General features: G+C 41.2%; 1 protein-coding gene across 13 annotated transcripts in view; it reads right to left on the bottom strand.

Moving 5' to 3' along the window:
• auts2a (activator of transcription and developmental regulator AUTS2 a) overlaps nt 1-22,795 on the bottom strand; it is a 358,488-nt gene that overhangs the window by 75,692 nt on the left and 260,001 nt on the right. Inside the window, exon 1 of one of the 13 annotated variants that reach the window (XM_008428217.2) lies at nt 4,365-4,649. The exons of the other annotated variants lie outside the window; for them this stretch is intronic. Coding sequence (XP_008426439.1) covers nt 4,365-4,376 — 12 coding nt within the window. The 5' untranslated portion in view covers nt 4,377-4,649. Of the gene's footprint in view, nt 1-4,364; nt 4,650-22,795 lie in introns of those variants that run through there. 13 annotated transcript variants of the gene reach the window in all.

Here is a 22,795-nt window from a genome sequence, read left to right as displayed (position 1 = left end):
ATAAGTTCTAGACTTGAAGTTTGATAGGTAAATATTGATATTCTAGATTCTAGCACATATTTACTCATAATAAGTAATATTTTCTTAATATTAAGCTTTTATATCTTACTGAGATAATTAAGTACAAAAACACTTAAAATAAGAAAAATATTCTAACATAAATCCCTCTTGGTGAGAAAAATTATCTTGTCAGAAAGAAAACAAGAAAAATCTCCTTAATTTAAGATATTTAATCTTACTAAGATTTTAGTTTTTGCAGTGCACAGGTGAATTCATGCTGTCTGTCCTGATAGTCGGATACAACAGGAGTAAAAGGAAGGCTATAAAGCAATGCAACACCTCCCCCTATTGCTGAATGCATGATAAAAGGCCAAAATGAATAGATACAACAATACAGCGGAGTGTGTTCCTCAGGGAAGACGACTCGAAACGAACCGTCTTCAGTATCATTTAAAAAAAACACAAAAAAAAAACTTTTTCAATATGTTAAGACATTTTGGCTGCGAGACAATGAGAGAGAGCAATGACCAAGTATGCAGACAAAGTGGTTACAAAGTGATTTAAGGTCAAGGCTATGTTTTGGTACGACCATCACAAAGTCCTGATTTCAAGAGAATGTGTGGGTATATCTAAAAATGTGCGTGTTAGCAAGGCAGCCGACAAACCTAATAGAGGTTCAAGTTCTGTCCGGAGGAATGGGCCAGAATTACAGCAAACTGTTGTGAGAAGCTTGTGGAAGGAAACCAAAAATGTTTGACCCAAGTCACACATACACTTCTGATTTTGCAGATCTAACATATATAACATACATTCTCTCTCATTATTGTGGCATTTAGCAAGTAGAATCTTTCTTCTGTAATTCTAACTAATCTAAAGCAAGAGAAGTTTGACCTGATATAAATTTCAGACATTGAGGAAAAAACAGGCATCTGTCTTTTTATTTGGCGTAAGTGAACTGCAGCTAATTGTTCTACAGCTAGCTGGGCTACAGCTGACTGTACAACACACTAAAGGCAGTTTGAAATGTGACCGCCATGCTCATTTTGTTTCAACCAGTTTTGCCCAGGTGAAATCTCTACATTAGCAGCACATACTGTGGCGGCAGTAAGAGACTTCAACACTTGCTAAACAAAGAAGCTAACACCATCGTGTTTTCCTGTAGCCTGGGCCTGGAAAAATATCACATCTTAATGCCAGGAAGCATTTTCTGCACAATTTTGATCCCCGATGGACACATCTGATTGAAGCTTAGTGCCTCAGAGCTGAGCCACTTAGAAAGCATATCTTCTCCAACCCATTGTGGTCTCCAATCCCCCAAATCCCCAGTCCTATTGCTCTAAGCCATGTGCAGCCCTGACCAGAATCCCAGCATGCTATCTGGAGTTGTAGTGAAAGATTAAGGCGGTGTCGGGGGTGTATGTGGAGCAGATGGAGGTTTGGGGTGGTGTGTGTCCATGGAGAGACGTGCCTGCTGGTCACAGTAACAGCGAGGGCACCTATGGCCATTAGAGCAGGGCTCCAGGACATGGTGGTAGCAAAGACCCCTGCAGAGGACAGCTCAGCTGGAGCTTCACGTCTCACTACCTCACAGGCAAGAACATCCCCCCCATTAGAGTGGAATGGGGGCCTATCAGCACACAAACACACTCCCGATCATGTTCAAGTGTAAGTGTGAGTCACACAGTATAATGTCTTTTGCCAGAAGCCGAGGGGAGGCTGGAGACGCACTTCGGTATCTGGGATTGTTCAACACTTTCCCTTTTATTTGAGAGAACTGTTCATGATCCCCAAGCCTGCAGCAACATTAAAAGATGAAATAAAGTTAGATTGATTTATTTTCCCCCACACACAATCTCTGCATCACAACTTTTTCTAATTCAGCACTAAATCTGAGACTGAATGCAATCTGTGTAGTATCTTCCATTTTAACCCGACTCTAGGTTTGTTTTCTTTATTTTGTCTTTACCTTGAAATAAGCAGCTTTACTGGCATGCTAATTAAACACCATTCAGGGAATCATAAAAGATCCTGTAATGAAGTTTTTTTTTGCCATCTGTACACACCACTCAAATAAATAAATAAATAGATGTGATTTTCTCTATTTTTAAAGGTTGTTCTGCTAAATAGCAATTCTTCAGGAATAAAAAAAAGCCCTATTCCTCCACCTTCTTTATCCGTCTCCCACCCTTCCTCCCCCGCCTTGAATCCCTCCCACGGCCCAGTGCTCTCCTTTAATGAGTAGCTGGAAATGACAGCTTTAATCACCGCCTGTGGCCACGGCGAAGGACCCGTTAATGATAGAAAAAGAACAGCGGGCCATTTGCATCAATCAGGCCTAAATCACTTTTTATGATAATGCAGTGGAGAGGGAGGAGAGGGAGGAAAGGCTACCAGGATGACTCCTGCATGATGATCCTGATCAGGCTCTTTTCTTTCTAGTCTTGTGCCCGTTCTTAAAGGGACAGATCTTATCTTTTTCTGGGTTCTGACACCAACTATATATTTCCAATAAAAATGTACGCAAACGTTTCCTGACTTTCTGCTGATGTCGAAAAAGAACAATGTCGCAATTGTGGTTTGAGAGATGCAATTTTTGCATGTGAATAAGTTTGTTCATGCAAAAAGTCATTAAAATACATCGTCATCCAGCTGCTTCCTGCCGTCGTGGTTTGCACCAATGGCAACATCCGGTTGTTGATCATGTGACTTGCGAAGCAAAAAGTGTTTCCATTGCAGTTTTGAGAAATAAAACGAATACATTTTTTTTTTAAAACACCTAATCCTAACACTAAAACTTTCCATCAAAAAATTTGTTTTTTTAAATTTTTATTTCCATTAAGTAAAATTATTTTCAAAATTCCAAAGTGCGTATTTATCTGCTCAATGGAAATGCAGCTAATGTCATCGACAGTAGAAGCACAGATACGCATCTGCAAATACGAACTGGATAAGCAAATCTTAAAACATAATTTGTGTTTTAAGATTGCACCGTGCACCGATTAGAGTTTTCTGACTGATCACCAATCTTTAAAAGGCCTCAACTGCTGGTTCCCATTTTGTCCGATTTTGTCTTGGCATATTCTCACAGAATAATTGATGTCTACCAAGTTGAAGCTTGGTAAGAATTGCTCATCATACGTTGTTTTCCGTTTAATTCTCTTACCAAAGACGTTCATGGAACTGCAGTATCAACCTTGACACGTTGTTTAAGTAACTTAATTAGAAACACTAATTAAGTTATTGTCTGATAATTGTATTAGACGATATCACAGCTTTTATAATTTATTTCTAAAGATATAAGCGTCTCAACACAACTAAAGTATTCAACAAACTTGTTTTTACTTCCACGGAAAGTGTTTTTCTACTACAGCAGTTTGCTAAAGCACCACGTTTACATTAGCTTGTTCGTTTGTTCTCAGTTTTGATATGACTTGTTGATAAGTCAGGCCGTAATTTACAGCATTTCAATGTGTGTCAAGCTGCTCATATGCAGAAAAACCTTACATTAACAGTTCTTTTTCTGTCTATAAACTTAGAACTTTGTTACCAACATAATACAATGTCATGGCTAACACCTGAGCTGCTCTCTTAATGCAGCAGCAAACAGTCTCTTTTAGAAATTGTCTGGTCACTCTGACCTAACTGAGTAGCAGACTGAAAAAGATCTGACATTTAAAAACACCTGTCCTGTTAGGATATAACAAAAGTGAAAGAAAGATACACAACAAGGATGAATTAAGTATAGTTTTTTCTTTTTTTATATATGTATATATATTTAGGTAGTTGCAGCAGCTGATGGCAAAAACAGCCAACTGACTATTAACTTTCACTACAATCCCAATTAAACACGACCTCTGGAGAAGTGCTAATATTTTTAAGTACTTTAAATTCTTGCATAATGAGCAAAACAGGCACAGCTATCTTTGTCCATTTAGTCAACAAGCCATCTACTGCCTAATTATAAGCGATGTGACATTCTCTGTTTCCATAATTAATTCAAAAGTGCACTGATTAAATGCAATCATTTCAATTGTTAGCACAGCAGGGGTTGCTGAACGGAGATCATCTCCGGAAATATAATTAATGCAATCAGATGACGTCTCATTTGCATCTTGTTGTGTTGGAACACAAAAAGGAATATTAAGCCTGAATAAAGAAAACACTTTTTCTTTGAATTGCCTTGTCTTTCTGTTTTAAAATTAAAAGGACTAACACTTAATAATGTGATAGTCAAAAAAACCAACGGTAAGTCATAGAGCAGAAGTCAGAAAGGCATCGGGGAGAAGTTCTAGCACTTGAATTTACTTTCAGCAGTTACTGTGAAAAATGAATGAAATCAGCGATGAAAGAAAGTGCAGCCTTACCTCAGACACCATCAAGAGCCTTTGTTATCCAATGCTAATTTCTCGCCTCAGCATCGAAGAGACAGTGAGTTTAATCCCAAGGAAATATTCCACTAAATAAGATACTTCCATTTAATAAAAAATAAAAAAGACGTGAAAAACCCCTCAAATGTCCACGATCACTGGAATATTACTGACCCGTAGGGTTGCCCATTCTTGGCAGGTTAAAATAGCAGAACAAAACATACCAATTTGTGACAAAGGAAGACTCTGACAAGCGCAGAATCCTCCCCAGCACACAGACAGGCATGACAATGCCCCTTCAGGCTATTGCCTACTTCTGTTCAGTCTCTCTCTCTCCCTCTCTCTTGTCTGTTCTCACTCCCTCACCTAATCTCCCTTTACCACAGATGGCTTCTTGTGAGTGCAGGGGAGGGCACGGCAGTTCCACAGTAATCCCCAGCCACACAGACGGAAAAGCTTGTTAGAGCACTTGCTGATCACCACAAAAAGTCAAACTCGAGCCAGGGAAAGGTCAGTGGGAATTAGGCCCTGCTCAAACTCCAAAGACTTGCCTAATTCCTCTGATAAGCCCCTTTGAAACTCAACCTGTTCTGGCTGTGCCATGGGCTCAGCCTCGCCTACGAGTAAAACCCTCCTCTAAAGCTATCTGGAACTCATTTACACAGAGGAACACACGCAAACACACGCACACACAAGTGCAGCTGCACTCCCCAAATCCCAGCCAAGGCCTTTTACTGATGACTAGACTAGAACAGTCGACTGAAGATTCAATGATTCCCGATGTGTGTGGAAGCTGCTTGGACGCAGTGTGTTTGCTTTAAATCTGGGCTTCTTTCTACACGGGGAAAGATTTAAAGCAAGAAGAAGGCTTCGGGTTTGGACTTCACGCTGCTGTTGTTGTCAGTTATCCACTTTGGATATCAGAGGGAGGGGAGGGGTGTGAAACATTAATGACTGGAAAACAAAACCGATTTGAGTGAAGATGCAGTGATAAGGCTGCAGTTTTCTTTAAAGCCTGACCTGTTGATTCCAATCTGGACTGATAATTTGTTTTACTTCTAGTGATTGTAACAGAGGGGGAAAAAAAAAACGGTGATCGAAGCACTGCTTTTGAATCCAACAGAAATTTGATAAATCACCAGTTATGCCTCAAAGTAGGTCGTTGTCTGAAGCTTTTATAGGTCAAACGTGGTGGGAGTTTCTAGTTTTGTTTCTTTAAATTGGCTACTTTAAATTAACAGCTTCAAAAACCAACTAAAGGAAAAAGCCATTACAATTTGTTTTCTATCTGACCTTCTGATAAACCCTTCTGAAACTTGGCCTATTCAAATCCCAGACTGACTGATTAGTTTCTCTCTAGAACTGAAAACAGCAGACGTACTGTACAGGGAATGTGTTTCAGACATTCCCATCAGGTGAACTTTTACACAGAAAATCTCAACAATCTAACAATTTAGGAGCACAGTTTAACACAATGTTTCCATTATTCTCATCTTCTTCTTCCACACGTTAAACCCAGCAGAGCACAGTAATACAAACCGTAAACTAAAACTCTAAAACGAGCCTCACATAAGCAATGGTCTGTTGACTACGACTATATAAGCTCCCCCACAATAATTCCTTTGCAATTCATGAAGGTTGGGAAATTCAAGACAGACACTTTCAGATTTTATATCTCTTGAAGTGATAAAGTTCGGAAGGGCTGACTATAGACTTAAAAACAGTCTCCCTCGATATAAAACAATGCTGCCCTCATCTTCCCCTTTTTCACCCAAAGCAGAGCCTTCATACAGCTCAGAGACGAGCACATACTGAGCGTAAACACAGAATATCCTGCCCTCCAGGTGGATCAAAGAGACAGCGGTAGGCGTGCAGCTATAGCTTCATCCTCTTGGTAGGGCTGTTTGCAGTAAGGGGTCGCTGAAGTGTTAGTTCACTATTTTCTTGGTATAATGTTGAAAATGACCCAGTGTTACACTGACTACCATTCTAACTGTAGTGTGTGCGTTCCCCCGAAAAGAGGCCTTTTGGGGGGCAATGTTAGGTATTATTGCTAAGGGCTAGCCAAAAGCTATTGCTTCCTTAGCTTTGGGTTAGCTTTGGGTTAGCTATTGTTTCTATTGCTTTGGGTTAGCTATTGCTTCCATTGCTTTGGGTTAGCTATTGTTTTTATAGCTTTGGGTTAGCTATTGCTTTCATAGCTTTGGGTTAGCTATTGCTTTCATAGCTTTGCGTTAGCTATTGCTTCCATTGCTTTGGGTTAGCTATTGCTTCCATTGCTTTTGACTAGCTATTGTTGTTTCTATGCTTGTCTCGATCTATGGTCCTAATACCAAAACTTAAAAAAAACATAGTGCAAGAATTCCTTTTACTCATGACTCAAAACTTTAAGTTTGAGTCGTCAAACTTAAAGTTGACAATTTAGGTTAAGAACAATTGATTAAACATGTTAGAAAACTGTGAGAACCCTCCCACAGTTAACACGGATAGAGAGCTCTTAATCAAATGCTACCTTCAGCTTAGTTAGCGGCTAACGGTTAGCCAGTCACAACATTCTTAGGGTGTTTACAAATGCTTTGAATCTTGTCTGTCATTTTTTTACTGTTTACTCTCCTATCAAGAGTCCAAAACACAGCCACACACTCCTTAGACATGCTTTAACAGATAAAGTCACAGACTGACAGCACCTTTGTAGAGCTTCAGACAGACCGGATAAAAAAATAACACAGCCTTTTAATATCTTAGTCCCTTTGTGACGGGTGCAGAAAATAGATTGATGGATGGATTGCAGCTGCATCTTTTCATTGAAGTGTGGAAGATTGAGCTGCAACAATTCCTCGAAGAGCCCCAATGATTTGAATGACAAATGCGTCGTTTATTTCATGTAAACAATCCAAGTTTTATAGAGCTAGACTGGGTATCTTTCTCCCCCTCAAAAAAGTGAATTATTGTTTCAAAGCACATTCATTTTGTATTTATTTATATCTTAGGGACTATGTCTCTCGACTGGCCTGGGAACGCCTTGGGATTCCTCCGGAGGAGCTGGAAGAAGTGGCTGGGGAGAGGGAAGTCTGGGCCTCCCTTCTGAAGCTCCTGCCCCCACAACCCGACCCCGGATAAGCAGAAGAAAATGGATGGATGGATGGATGGATGGATTATATCTTAGTCTGATTTGTTTGATGATCTGAAACATTTAATGTGAGAAAAAAATGATATGCAGAAGCAATTTGTCGAACTCGTTCAATATCAATGAACGCTTGTATTAGATTACATTTAGCAAAGAGCAGAGAGAATGGAAAGACGAAAAGACAAAAACCATTCTAATACAAATGTCTCATGATTATATTTTTTTGCCTCCTTTTAATTAAACATCAAACTATTTTTGTGATGCTTTTTTTTTTTAAATTGCTGTATAGACTAGCTGTGAAACAAAGCACTTCAAATCGCAACCTGGACGGGAAAATAAAACAAACAACAACAACAAAAAAAAGAGTCCTGTCTTTACCCACACCTCATAATGTTGCCGCGTTTGCTTTCTCAGCCCGAGCGAAAAGTGTGGCCTCAGCTCGAGAGGTGTGACGTTATTGTTCATAACCTGAGGCGCTGCTAAAAACCGCCGGCGCTTCTGGTATCTGCGCCGCTAACGGCAAGCTGTTGGAGCCTTTACGCCGCTTAAAGTGCCACCACACTCTCCTACCATGCAAATGAAGTGATAGCAGCTCCGGTGCTAAGTGAGCGTCAGCCTCTCCATGGCGCAAAGAGCTGTTTGGCGTAGGCTGGTGAGACAACAGGGGAAAAAAAGGCAGATGACTGCACTTCAGAGCCAGGGAGGATGAGAGGTCCACTTTAAAAGCCAAGACCACGGACAGGAAAAGAAAATGATACTAAATGGAGGACGAGGCGCTGAAGAGCACCGAGATGCACGAGGTGGCTATTTGCTCTTGTGAGTGGGTGGGTGTTAGGTGCATTATCAAATGAAGGTAATGCTATTTGACGGTAGCGGACAAAAAAAAAAAGAAAAAAGAAAAAGAGTGGGTGTGGAAGCAAGCATCTTGGAAGAAACTGAAACGTAAGGCCACTCTAAGTGTTGAGCTGGTTTTGGTCGGCCTCACCTTGTTTCAGTGGGCGAGTTCAGGAACAGGCACTGGGTTCAGAGGGAGCAAAGATGAAGAAGGTGGGAGGGAAATAATAAAAAGTTGTACATAGAACACTTGTTTGAAGGTAGCTCTATAAATGTGGCTATTTTGTGTTATGCTACAAGTTGTGCTGAAACTGCACTCGAAGAATTGCGATCGTCACTTTTTCTTTGTTACATGTTCTATTTAAATTCCCATTAACACTTTGTAGATATGTTTTTATTTTGTATTTTATAAAGTTATGACCAACTGATGAAGGATTGTATTGCTGGATTATGTTATTTTTTGTATACTATTTGGGTTCAGACTATATAAGCCCTATTGCCTCTTCTTGTATGGTTATCTTCAATATTTTTCCTTAATATTTTTGATTTACGTCTCTTTTTAGGTTACATCACTTTGAATTGAAGATTATATTTTTCTCTTATTTCACATGTTGTGATGTTACAATAATAAAGCTTAATGTATGTTATTCTGGATTTAAAGAATCTGTGCTGAGATGAAACTCATGTTCACAGACACCTTTCATCCAATCTGACAGAACTTCAACTGTTTCACAAAGAAGAATGAGAAAAAAAATGTCTCTAGCTGTCCAAAGCCGAGAAAGACAGTAGCTGTATTTCAAATTGCAAATGTCCGCAAAGGTTTGTCAATATCCTAGCAATGCCAAAAACAACAAAACAAAAACACACAAGTTAGCCATTGTGGTGGTTCTATTAAATAAGAAAACCAGTTAAAATCATACATGAGTAAGTTTTGTTCACACAATAATTCGTTAAAAAACGTGCCATGCTCCTCCAACTACTTCCTGTTGCTTTCTTCTTTGTGGTTTGCGCCAGCGGTAACATCCTGTTGTTGATCATCTGACTCGTGTGATGCGAAAAAAGCACTCCCATTGCAGTTTTGCAAAAATAAACCAATTTTGATACGGCCGGAAAAACACGTCTAATCATACCGCCAAAACTTTTTGGTGAAAAACAAGTTTTATTGAAATTCGCTTGTTTCCATTAAGCAAAATTTACTTTCAAAATGTCAAATTGTGCAATTTTATGGCCAATAGAAACGCAGCTTGTGCTTACCCTTAGGAAATCTGAAGGCAAATGCATGCTTAACTTTTCAGATTTTTACTAATAAAAAAAAATACTGAAAACAATTATCCTTTATTCTTCCAGTTCACAATTAAGCACCATTAAAAAAAGAAAAGAAAATCATTAAAGTCTGTGGTTGTAACATGACTAAATCAGTGTGAATACCTTTGCAGTGCCGCTGTATGTGTTCACGAATATATGCATGTCCCTGTGTGGACGGGATGAAGGCTGCTGTCGCTGATGGCAGGAAGCCCGAGCCGGGGCCTTCACTCCAATGCTCCTCATTATCAGCTCATAATGGCTGGCAACATTGTCATGCCACCTTGGCTTGGTCTCATTAGCAGCTGGCAGCAAGGTTGGGAGATGGAGTGGACGCTGGCGTCACTCCACCTTCGCTCAAGTACGGGCATGGGAGCGAGGAAGGAAGCCGAGAAGGTGGCACGAGAGAGAAAAAATCTTCATCTCTGTAGATTTAATTAAAACGGGGGTGAACAGATGGGGAAGACGGAGTTAAGTCCAACAGGAGACAGCTCATCTGTTTGGGCTTCCGCTTCTCTCTTCCCATCTCACTCTCTCCCCCCCCCCCTTTTTTTTTAAGATAAATTCTTGGCTTTCAGACAGTCAAAGCTTCCACACTGGAACTGTGACAAAAAAAAACAAAAAACAAAAAAAAACTGAAGTCATTTCTAAGCTCTCAAAGGAACACAAGCCTTTCGTTTGCTGTGGATAATTCTGGGCGGGGCGGCTATTGGCTAACCGTGCTCTGGGACGGGGATGATGTGCTGCCGAAGAGTGGCTAAGCTCTTATTAAAAGGTAATCCAGGCAATCCTTGTGTAAAATAACAGAGCTATTTGTTTAAAATAGAGGAGAGCAAAGCAAAGATGGAGGCAGACAGAGGGGAAGGTCACAGAGTGTCGGAGTTTGAGATCAGAGAAACAGATCAAGCCTGCCTGTGGCTCTTTTTTCCCCTCCTCTCTCCCAGAAGAAGTCGCTTTTCATTCAAATGTAATCATCACCGCGCAGTAATATGACCTTCATGGCTGCATGGTAAAAAGAGTGAAAGCAAAGCATCCACCTCCTTCAGTCCCTGTGGCCATTTCAGAGTGTACAAAGGGATCACAGGCACAAGTGAAAACCACCAAATGAATTCAAAGCAGCGCCGAATGATAATATATATATAAAAAAAGCCTTTTTGCTTTGCAAAGAGATGTAAATGTGTCTAGAGTACATAAGTGGTAAAAGCTGCAACAATTTCTAGTATTTTTACACTGTGTTTGACACACTGTATCTTTGATTGACATTTGCAGCGAGAGCATTATCATAATCTCCTAGCAACCACAGCCGCACATAAACATAAGTCATAAAAAGAAGGAAAAAAAAAGAAGTGCTCCACCTTGTGCAACAACGCCACTACTTTAGCATTTTCTTCTAAAGAAAATTTCTGCCTTAGCTCAATTCCCTGCTACATTAATCTCATTATCCTTTGAACCTTTTCACCGTTAATGCCAAATGCAATTTGTATTCTGAGGCCAGGCGAAAAGCCCTAAACTGATTATCCCAATTTGAACCGTGGCGGTCCTAGATATTGTTGCGTCTGAAAGGGCCATCTAGCCGGTGAATGGGCTCTCTCGCATGCCTTCTGAGTTTCATGACACAATGTTGCGTCTGCTTTGCAAGGGGATAAATTAAGCGTGTGAAAGTCTAAGCAAAGCCCTCATTTTCCAGTTAATCAAATCTTCCCCTAATCAAATTAGCGCACATAATTCCTCTGGATGCGTGGTACAAAAACAGCATTATCCCCCTCTCTCCGGAGCTGAAAGGCAGAGAATCAGCGTGGTGCCTCTCTCTCCTCTGCATGAGCGGCCCTCAATAGGAGAGGAGGAGGGCTGGGGCGCGAGCAAAAGGGGGTAAAAGGAAGTCCAGGGGTTGATGGTGTGTGTGTGCGTGCGTGCGTGTGTGTGTGTGTGTGTGTGTGTGTGCGTGCTTGAGGGGGTGGGGGTTAGGTCTCTTCCCAGTGGCCTAACAGAGAAAGGCGAGGCCGGGGTAAACTTTGGCAGCGTTTAAGTTCCCAGCTCATTAAAAACCCTGGCTCAGTGGCCACCTCCAGGGAGCACTGAAGCGTTGGCTAATGAGGTACTTGTTTAATTTTCTTTCAAAGGACTGGACATCTGTGACACCCCCTCTCCCATCCCTATACACCAATTCTCCCCCCCCCGCCCTCCCTCAACCCCAACCCAAACGACCCATGCCTCATCTTTTTTTTCTTCAAACCCCACACAAAGCCCATCCATCAATGGGCCGCAGGGTTCTCTCCAGTTTGATGAAGTGTCTCCCTCTGAATGAGGCAGATAATACATTTGGAGGAGTGCAGAACAATCGCCATTAACTCTGATCCCTTTCCCCTGCACCCCCCGATCAGTCAAAGCCCATCATGGAAATTCAATAGCGGTCAAGCTAAATGAATAAATGTTCACAGTCCGGGGGAACGTTCTAATTGATTTCCCTTCATGAGATAATCCACTTTCTCGTCCGCGGAGGTCCTTGTCGCTTCCTTTTACCCCTCCACCCCCTCGCTGCCCCTCCATGGGGTTGCCGCGGGTATCTGGGGGCGTCATAGCTGAATAGCTGCTGTGCGTTCATCTATTGAACAAGTGTCAGGTTCGTCTCCCCCGTTCTGATGCTGCAGAGAGGGTAGTCTACTCAGTGTGACCCCGCCAGCCAACCTCTGCAATGCCGACTCTTATGTGAGACTCTGCTCTTGTATCTAAGCCCCACAGCGGCTCATGAGACATTAAAAGGCGCCTCGCTCTCTGCAGGGTTGGCGTAATTGGAATTCAAAGCAGCTAGCGCGGCGTCTCTCTTCATTGGTCACTTCCACTTATTTCATAATGCGTCTCGATTCTTTCATTATGAGAGCTGTCTGACTCATATTTGCACCTTGATGCCCTCGTAATGTCTAAGAGCGTGGGAAGAATACCAATGCGTTCTTTCCGCCGCCTGCGATCTCTCGCTTGTCCTCATCTGCAGCCCTTCCGCGCAATTCACAGCTAACAAGGTAGAAAGGATGGAGTAGTTGCGCGAGAAGGTGCACAATGAAGCGCGCCGGGTCAGAAATATGAGGCCGGTGGAAAGGGCTCATGAAAACATTTGTCAATTTCCACAGTGTAAACAGGTTGTAACAATGTGCGTGGGGGTTAGTGGGTCAAACCCATGGATCATGCATCAGCTGGCGCGTGGTTATTGTTCAGCTCATCCTGTCAAAGCAAAGGGGGCAAAAGGGTGTGAGCTGCAGCGTGTGCGACAGAGAGAAGATGTGAGGAGAGAGGGACAAAGGCCTTCAGAGCGATCGGGGCAAAAAACACTGAGCTATTATTAGTATGACACCAGAAAGCACCATCTGGGCTGCTTAATGAGCCTTAACCACCGTGTTAAAAAGAGCCTTGAGTTAATTTCCTGAAACAATATGCTTATAAAAGACGATCAGGTTGTAAACCGAAATTGCTGAACAATAATGGAGCACAAAGAATTTGGCCAGAATCGGAAAATGTAGCAACCTGTTGCTTTTATCTTATGAAGAAACTCTGATGTGCAACTTTTGTTTTTAGGAGATGGAAGCACCCATCCACTGCCTTTACCTGCTTGACTTCGCAAGGTCATGGGACAGCTAGAGCCTGTGTCCGGCGTTTATTGGTGTGAGGTGTGGGGTACGCCCTGAACAGGCCGCCAGTCCATCACAGGATATGATGGAAATATGTACTTTACTCAAATGTTACACAAAACTGTCTGAGTCTAAGGCAATAAGGAAAAGCATAAAATAAAATGAATTTAGACTAACAAACTGTAAATTATAATTAGGGATGAACCGATAGCAGTTTTCTGCCCCATCACAAATGTTTAAAAAGTATGACCTGCCGATTCTGATTTTGTTTTGTTTAAAAAGTCGCTAATTAAAAGAACAAAGTTGCTAAAATGGCATCAGACGTAATCTCGTGGTAAGTTCTGTCACTCAGCGGTCTCTCAAGGTAGAGCAAATGGGGAAAGTGACTGATTTTCACACCTTTGCGGAGGTAGATAGGATTGGTGGAAAGGAGTGGTTTCACATGTAATGGGCTCGAGGCACAGGAAGCGATGAACAACAGCAAAATGTGACAGTTTTCTGGCACGTGAGGTCAACCCAACTCACAGGATGCTATAGCAATGGCAGCAACATTGTTGAAAGTTGAACAATTTTCAATTTTCTTGTGTTGCATCGCTATCCCACGTGTGCATGCCCACATGTACGAGCTCAAAATGTCACATGAATGAAAAGACAAGAATTGTCAACTCATCATGCAAGTCCCATTTGAAATGAATGAAGAAGGGGTGATGTTGCCTCTGTGTGTTGTACCCTTAAATATCAGCTGGCTTCCGATCATCCAAAATTAAGGAAAGGCCTGCAAATTTATTGGTGCACCTAGGCCTGTCACGATAACAAATTTTGCTGGACGATTAATTGTCTAAAAAATTATTGCGATAAACAATAATATTGTTTCAAGACCTTTTGACACTGATTTAATGGAAATGACTGATAATACATGCGATTTCCTGATAGATACGTGTTCTTTTGAAAATAAAGTGTAACACTGCAACTGATAAACTAAATGAACAAAACAACCAAAAACAAAAACAAATGGATTCTCAGTCTCCATTAACAAAAAACGTGCTTGAATAAAAACTAAACAACATAAAGCCAAAGTGGAAATAAATACTGCATTCAACCAAAAGAGGGCAGATTATAAAGTCTGTATACTATATTGCCCTTCAGTAATTACAAGGTTTAAATAGAGAAAACGGGCACATCCCACAATCCTAATGCAATAGTTCATACTACCCCATTTTTTGCCCCTATTTTCTCCTTATGGCAATCTTAGATCGTTGGCCGATCTAAGATTATCGCTGGTGTTTTCGTAACCGATCATTCTGCAGTGTGTGGTGTGTTACGGTAGATCGTCGTGGCCGCTCCGATCTAAATCAGGGKTTTTTCCCGTCTGGGAGCTTAACGCAGACTGTTGAATGTGACAGGTAGCCAATCAGAAAGCGCGGATTCTCCTCCGTGCTTTCTGAGGGGAAATTATGGAGGGTAATCCCAAACAGCTGACACAGCGCAACCCGAAGTCCAGCGACATCGGATATGATTTGTACTATCATTAATGTTTATTCAACATTTCGTGCAAAGAATATAGAAATGATAAGGGGAGGAATTGGAGAAAAATTGCTACCTCAGTTGATAAACCCGGTAAGTTTTCAGTTGTTCTTCGTTAACGTGACATAAATAGATTATAATGATTTTCATTCAGTCAGGACTTYACGCTGACTCTAGCCRCATGCATCACAGGTAGATTCTAGTAAAGCATTGATTAATGCCTGGTTTTAAAATTAGTTAACTGGACTTGTAGCCATTATTTTGTGCCCATGTGGCTGGACACCACACGGCACGATGATCCCGATCAAACTGCTATACCTAGGATTTCTGACGACTAAGGTGTCTCTCAGGGTTTGAAAATGGGCCGGCAACTTGTGTAATGTGCGCTGGACATTAGACTAAGGAAATGAGGAAGGGAGGGTCAGTGGAGAGCACCGGAGCTGAGCCATTTTTCATTCAGTGTCACCAACAGAAAGAAAAAAGGCCGGAAGAGACGATAAAGACGATAATTAAAATGAGGTCGATAGGTTTAATTTATCGTTCAATTAATTGATTTATCGTTTATTGCGACAGGCCTAGGTGCACCCCTACTAATAATAATACTATCATATTTAAGCTTTTGTGAAGCTTCTTGCTGATCATAGTCAGTAAGAAGCCAATTACATTTGAATAGTCCATACTAACTTCCTCTTTCCTTAGCATCATCTTGTAGAAGCCTCAGGAGCCGATAATGTACAGCTAAACAAATGGGCCGTGATCTCGGTAGCGAGGATCCTGGAAATGTGGAACGGTCTGCCTCATGGTGACCCATGGCCTGGCCTTGGATATCTCCAAGTTGGTTGATTCGGTGTGCAGGATGGCCTGAGGCGGTGCAGAGCTGCTGCAGACAAACTGGGCTAAGATGCTGATCATGGGGGTGGAGGTCAGCACTAAGGGACAGCATGAGGGCAAAGGTGTGGGGTTTATGTCATCCACCTCCTGCCTTCAGGCTTTTATCAAGCAGGCAGGTTCAACAGGGGTCAGACAGCTTGGTAAGGTGATTTCAGGCATCAATCACACTGAGTGGTTAACTGAATAAGCTTGTTCACATAGAATATAGATGGATGGATTGAAAGTGATAAATTTTAAACAATGTGTGTATGTATGATTGCAGAAAATGTTAGAAATTTCTCCTATTTTTGTTTCAGATCATCAAACTATGGTTAACAGGCTAGTTTGTAGCCTATTAACCACTTATAGAATTAAGGAATCCTGTAAACAGAACCTGTCTGACAGCAGGAAGTAGGTTAAAGGATCTTATAAGAAACATGTCGATCCCCAGTGTAAAGAAATTAAAGAAAAGTCGAGAAATAAAGTTACTGACAACTATCCAGAAACTATTTCTAAGGCCCTGGGACCTAAATGAGCCATGGTGAGAAAAACCATCTATAAATGGAGAAAACATAGAACAGTGGTGAACCTTCCTAGGAGCGGTAAACCTCAACAGACTGAGCAAAAATGGCATCAGAATTCCACGGCCAAAACCGCTGCTGACCGAAAATAACCGAGAACACAGAGACCCGATTCGCAGCGTTTGGTGCCTATCTCCAATGGTCATTGGGCGAGAAGTAGGGTACACCCTGGGCATGTCGCCAGTCACTCTGGTGCACACACACATAACATAAAACCATTTAGAGTAATTAGTCAAACTGTCAAACAATTGTGATTTTGGTACAAGGGAGGAAGCTGGAGTACCTGGAGAGAACCCACACCGGCACGCAAACTCACATTCAGAAAGATTCAAACCCAAGACATTGATGCTGCAAGGACACAGTGCTGCCAACTGCTTCACTGCACAGCCCCCATCTCATGTTTTCCAGAAAAAGTCTTGACCATCCTCAAGACTTTTTGGTAGATGGACGAAACAAAAGTGAACCTCTCATGACATCGGGAGCAAAGAAAACATCACACTTCATGAAAAGAACAACTGATGATGTTGGCCTTGTTTATGCTTCAGAACCTGGACAACTTGCAGAAATTGCCAAAACCCTTAATTCTGCTCTGTGCCAGAAAATCTCGAAGGACGTCGTGCAGGCATTTGGTTGTGAACTTAAGCCCAAGCACAGAATGTGGCTTTACAGGCAGCAGATGCCTTTTCACAAAACTGCATTTGTACAAATTTCTTTGCTTCCAGTGAGCTTTAAATAATAAACAAGTGCAACCTCTCTGCGTCCATCACAGCTACAAGTGTTCTGTCACAGTAAAACGTCTTTTCCAATGCAGTTAAACTCAGAAAATTGTGATAACTTGAAGATAAAGCACCACAGAGAAACAACCCGCAGACACTTGTCGATCATGGCTCGGGGAACTGGATAGAGTTGTTGCTAAAATAACGTGCTGTCAAAGTAGAAACCCATCAGTGAAGGTGCTGAAAGGTCAGTATTCCAGGCTGCAGCACACAGAACATCCCTGCGTGAGTGGAGGATGTTAGCCCACAACCGTGCTTGATCGGGGCATCGCCTTCAGCTAAACTGCTGGCCGGAGCCACCCGTGGTGGTGGGAGGAGATCGGTTTGTTTCTTTATGGGGCTTGAGGGCTGCTAAAACTGCCTCCTGGACACCTGCCAACCCTTCGACTGACTCATCAACAAGAGCCCAGGAGGACACCTCCAGATACACAGAAAGTACATCCTTTCATGCCTCTGATATACCTAGAAGTGGGGTTAGGCCTTGATAGGCTGATCTACAGTGGGTTCTTTTTCTTTTCTCTGTCTCCTGTAGGCATCATGTTGGCAATGATGCATGACACAGCCCGAGGCGCATACACGTGGGTCCAGCACTGAGCCGTAAGCCCTCTGAATCCATGTCTGTATTTGAACAGAGTTTTATTGGAGCGGACAGGACAGCAACAGCCTTGTTAGAAATATCAAGAAAGAAAAAAACAAAACACTGACACTGCATGAAAACAAAACTCGGGTCCAAAGTCAGACCAACCACTCGCTCTGAGACGTAATTATGTGGTCGAGGAGCTGGCAAGGTAGGGATCAAAAGCCACAGAGCCAAGTTTTACAAAATATGTCCTCAATTATGTCAAACCAAGGCCAGTAATCAAGCAACCTCAAACACGTCATTTCATATTTGTCTCTTTTAATACTGAGTGACAGGCAGAACAATCAAATTACATTCCTCAGATAAGCCACAAGTGCAATTATGCACTAAGTAGAAACAAATCAACACACGCAGGGCAGCCGCCAAGCAATGATGGCACAGTTTATGAAGAGAGCGGGGAACAGACGACGACGGAAAGGAACATGTTCACTCTTATTTTAAAATACTTTAGTAAACAGATGTACTATTGAAAAAGAGAGCAGAAAATCTCTAAAGTGAAAGTAAACAGGGCAGTGTCTGTAGTGAAATTTCAGGAGCAAATTATTCCCAATTTTTCCAGTGAATCCAGTTTTATGTTTGTGAATTATTTGCTGTGTTGCAATATCATAGTCTTTATGCAAGTAGGTGGTATTTTTCTGTCCCTCTAAATTTCTGTTCTTAAACTGGATTTGTAATATATCAGAGATTTAAAATTGGTTGCAAAAGGCTGATGAGCCATTTTAATAAAGCTGATATTATCTTTGTGTTGCACTTGAAAAAAAAATCCAAAGCAATTTACAATAAAGTTTCCTATATACAGTATGTAGAGCTCTGGAACACGTTAATAGACCCCTCCACTGAATTTCGTTTAAAACCTGATGGTCATTCCACCAAATATTGATTTCTGAACTCTTCCTGAGTTAAAACATGAGTATTGTTGTTTCTAAATGAATATAAACTTGTTTTCTTTGCGTTATTTGAGGTCTGAAAGCTCTGCATCTTTTTTGTTATTTTGACCATTTCTTTTTTTCTGCAGATAAACGCTAAATTTTTGCTTGGAATTTCAGAGACATGTTGTCAGTGGTTCACAGAATAAAAGAACAGGGTTTCCCTCAGTATATTATAAGCCTGGCGGGCCACCAAGCTTTACTTATGCCCCCACCAGACTTAAAATTGCTTATTTATTTATTTTTTAATGTTTGCATTTTTTAAGACTTCATAGTTGGTATTCAGATATTAATCTTTCAACAACACATAATTATCAAGTGATATTTAAAAATTTAGTGTCAACTTTAAACATTTTTTAACTCAAAAACCCGACGGGCCGCTGGATGAATGACTGCTGAGTACGCTAACCACCGGGCTTAGCAAGTTTTCTGGGGAAAACCTTGAACAATGTTCATTTTACTCAAACACATACCTATAAAAAGTAAAACCAGAGAAGCTGATCATTTTAAGTGGTCTCAGAATTTTTTCCAGAGCTGTACATTAAGTGGAGCATCATGACAAAAGCTGTAATGTTCAGCTTGTGATAGCAAATTTGCTGAGTCTCACTTTGGCTCTAAGCCAACAGATCTGAGTGCCTCACTGCTGGACAGGGCACTTTTTTTTTTTTTAATGGCAGAAGTTACTCACAGGCCAGTTAATTAATTAACTACGCGTCTCATCAAGAGATGTAATTAAACCCTGTATCCAAGGTTACGGGGGGATATTTTTGAAATGACAGCCCTCCGTGTGTACCTGACAAGCTCTGAAGGTTTGAGACAGCAGGATCATTTACCATCTGCACAGGGATGTGCTTCCTGCTGTTTAACATAGACACTAATTACACTGACACCGGAAACTCAGGCTTACAACAGGCGCTGATGTTCATCTTGTTACGCTGCTGATCGCAGTTTCACACAGCTGTACTTCTGACTTACATGCTAAATGTTTATGCTCTCTAGTACATAATGTTTATAACAAATATTAGGCTGAAGTATGGAACTATATATCTATACATATATACATTTCCAGAGCTCACACCTGTACCAAGAGGTGGTTTTGGTGGCATATCAAGGTGGCGATGTGATGAATCAACCAGCGGGTGCAATCATTCGAAAGAAATTCCCCCGGCAGATGTGCTTGTGTACACATCTTTGATTAACTTCATTAATATACATGCCTCGCTCTGATACACAGGCTGCGGCATATGGTAAAAAGCAGGAACAGGAAAGAAGTGATTTGCTGTTTGCTCTGGAAAACAAACAAGCCAACAGGTCCTAGCAGATGGCGTTGTGCGCGACGCTGGTGGGAGGCGGCGCGCTGCATCGGCGCCGCCGCCAAACAGGAGCTCTCCTGTGGATGAAGAGGAGCCCCACCATCGCCCTCGGCCTGCCGCATGGTAAACAAATAAAGCATCCTTCTGCTTTCCTGTGTGCAGTTTTTTTTTTTTAATCCCGCGCCGATCTTACCTCCTGATTTCAAAGCGGAAGAAAAAGAGCTTGTTTTTTTGGCAATTTAAAGTGCTCTAGGCTCGATGCTCTTCAAAAAGCAGCTTAAAGAAGAAATGTGTTTAATAATGGCTTGTTTGTATGCTGCTCTCATTTCCCTCTTTGCTCTCCACGTCTTCCCTCAGCATGCCTGCGAGCACACATTCCATTTTGCTCCCATTTAAATAGCAAACTTGGTGGCTCATTTGCATTGAGAATAGATGTTGGTTATACATCAGCAAGAAATCTGAATTAACACGGTTTTACACTTGTGTTCCACATTAACGGCAGTGCAAACAACAAATAAATACAAGGGGTAAACCGTGGTAAAGGGATGCGCAAGCAAGTGATGAAAAGTCAATGAAACGTCGATGTAGTATGTTTAATTTTACATCACAAACACTTGAGTGCAAAGGAAGAAAGGAAAAACAGGACTACATTTGATCTTTAGCTACAGGTCCAATAAAGCAAACTGTACCCGGTGTGGTTGAGAAATATCAGCGTTTTTTCTCTCAGATCAATTCTCAAGAATTCAAAATTATATGGATTGTTTTTTAGTTAGTTTCCTGCTTGATTTAGCTATTTCACATGGAGCGCCTCAGTTTAGTTGCTGTAAGAGTAAATTATAAAGATGCACCAAGAAATTGTCTGACTCAAGCTACTTTAAACTTCACTGGCTGCAACTTGTGACTGGTTGGTTTGGAAGTGGCCAAATGCACTGCAGTACAGCATGTTCAATGTTCATGATTCATCAATAGGAAAGAGATTGGGCAAAAATGGCATCAATGGGAGCGAACCAAACCAGAAGACAATCGCCTGAAGAAGAAACAAAAGTGGAAATGTTTTTAGAATATGTGCATCCTGTAACATAAAAAAACTAACAGCATTTCATGAAGAGAACCCAATGCCATGTTGAGTCAAACATCCTGGTGGTAGTGTGACGATGTTGATGCTGTGGTGAAACAGTGACTTCTGCTCTACAGCAGAACACTGCCACTCTCTGAAGTTGTCATTCTGCCTAATTATAATAAATGCCTAATTGTAATAAAAAAATAACAGCAATCAGAAAATCTTGTTTTAAATCTTACTTATGATAAACAGTAAAAAAAATGATAGCTAGCTTGTCATAGCTGGCTAGCTCGAGACAGGTAAATAATTAACTACATAATTAGTTATCTACCTACCAAGGTAGATTCTAGCTAGCTAGTTAGCTAGCTCAATACCTGCTAAATGATAGGTAGTTATTTAACTAACTAGCTAGATAAGTAGTTAGCTAACTAGCTAGTTAACTTCATTAATCTATTTGGGATATTCCCTCAAAGAAATTGACATCTTCATCCAAAAAAATGTTTTGTAATGACCTAGTAGTCAAAGTCTGATTAATTTCAGTCTAGGTGATGTTAAAAGGCTAAGTGAGTACATTCATATTTGAAAATCCTCTAATGTAACAGAGTGAATATTTCTCCACAGTGATGTTGCCAGTTATCAGGAACGCATGATGACAGTTGGCAGTTGTTGCTGCCAATGGAGGCATAACCACTTGTAGCTTTTTTCAAATAGGGCACAATATTTAGATTTTAGATCTAATTCACTTCATAAAATAAAATTACTTGAAAACTGTATTTTGAATTCAGCTTTTTTTTTTGTCTAATATCAAAATTTGCTTGTTGATTTGATAAATTTAAGTGCATCTTCTCATCACTCTCTCGTTGCGTTGTTCCTGCTGTCCACTGTACGGTTACCCTCTCTGACCTTTCCAACCAATCACTTTGAAAAAAGCACAGTCATTATCTGTAATTTTATTTTGAACTAAAAGGCACATTTTTGTTCACTGAGCTCCACATCAAGCACCAACAACATGAAAGAGTGATCTCATTCTGAGCACCAGACAGCAAGCCAAATGTGGTTTCTTGTTTTTTGGGGGGTTTTTTTGCTTCCAACTGCATGGCTGGGAAAAAAATGCATGCATAAAAAAATATCTCAGACTCTTTCATGTTTTCTGCATGTTCAATATCCAAGGCCGCAATTAGGGTGCAGCTGTGCCCATCTGCATTCTTCATATTAGTATTTCTATTGTTTACAGTAAAGGCAGACTCATCACCTTGCCCTCTCCATCCTCCGACATACACTGTATGCTAATGAGAATGATTAGCAAAGTTGAACGGACTGATTAAAAAAGTTCAGCTTAATTAGTGAATGATAGATAGCTGAGTGTGGTGTGTTCCTGATGAATTTGTTGCACCAATCAGTTGCTGACAGATGAAGATTGAGAGTAAGAGAGAGAAACAGAAGGAGAAGAGGGGGGAGGGGGTAGGAGAGAGAGGGAGAGCAGGAGCCACAAAACTGATGGTTTGGAGTCCATAATTAGGCAGCAGTTTTTCCTCTCTAACCATTTTCCCAAAAGAAAAGAAGCCTGACTACTTAATTGGAGGAATCAAATTTAGTCAAGCGCCCCGTCGGCTCAAACCTACATCATTAAAGTTGCCAGCTAACAAACATCAAACACGAGGCAGCATTAATGAAGCAGATGTATTAATTTCCCATTTATGAGCAGCTAAGCAACTCCATGCTGCTCCCCGCTCTCCCTCCCCCTCGCTGCCTTTTCTCCCTCGCTTTCTCTGACAGCACTATTAATGATCTTTAATGCCCCACAGGCAGTAATAGGCCCCACTGGGAGAGGCGAAACATTGCGATTTGTATTGAG

This window comes from Poecilia reticulata, linkage group LG14, assembly GCF_000633615.1.
Source record: "Poecilia reticulata strain Guanapo linkage group LG14, Guppy_female_1.0+MT, whole genome shotgun sequence".
Classification (NCBI taxonomy): domain Eukaryota; kingdom Metazoa; phylum Chordata; class Actinopteri; order Cyprinodontiformes; family Poeciliidae; genus Poecilia; species Poecilia reticulata.
The sequence above is the reverse complement of the archived record's forward strand: the minus strand, read 5'-3'. Positions and strand labels throughout refer to the sequence as shown.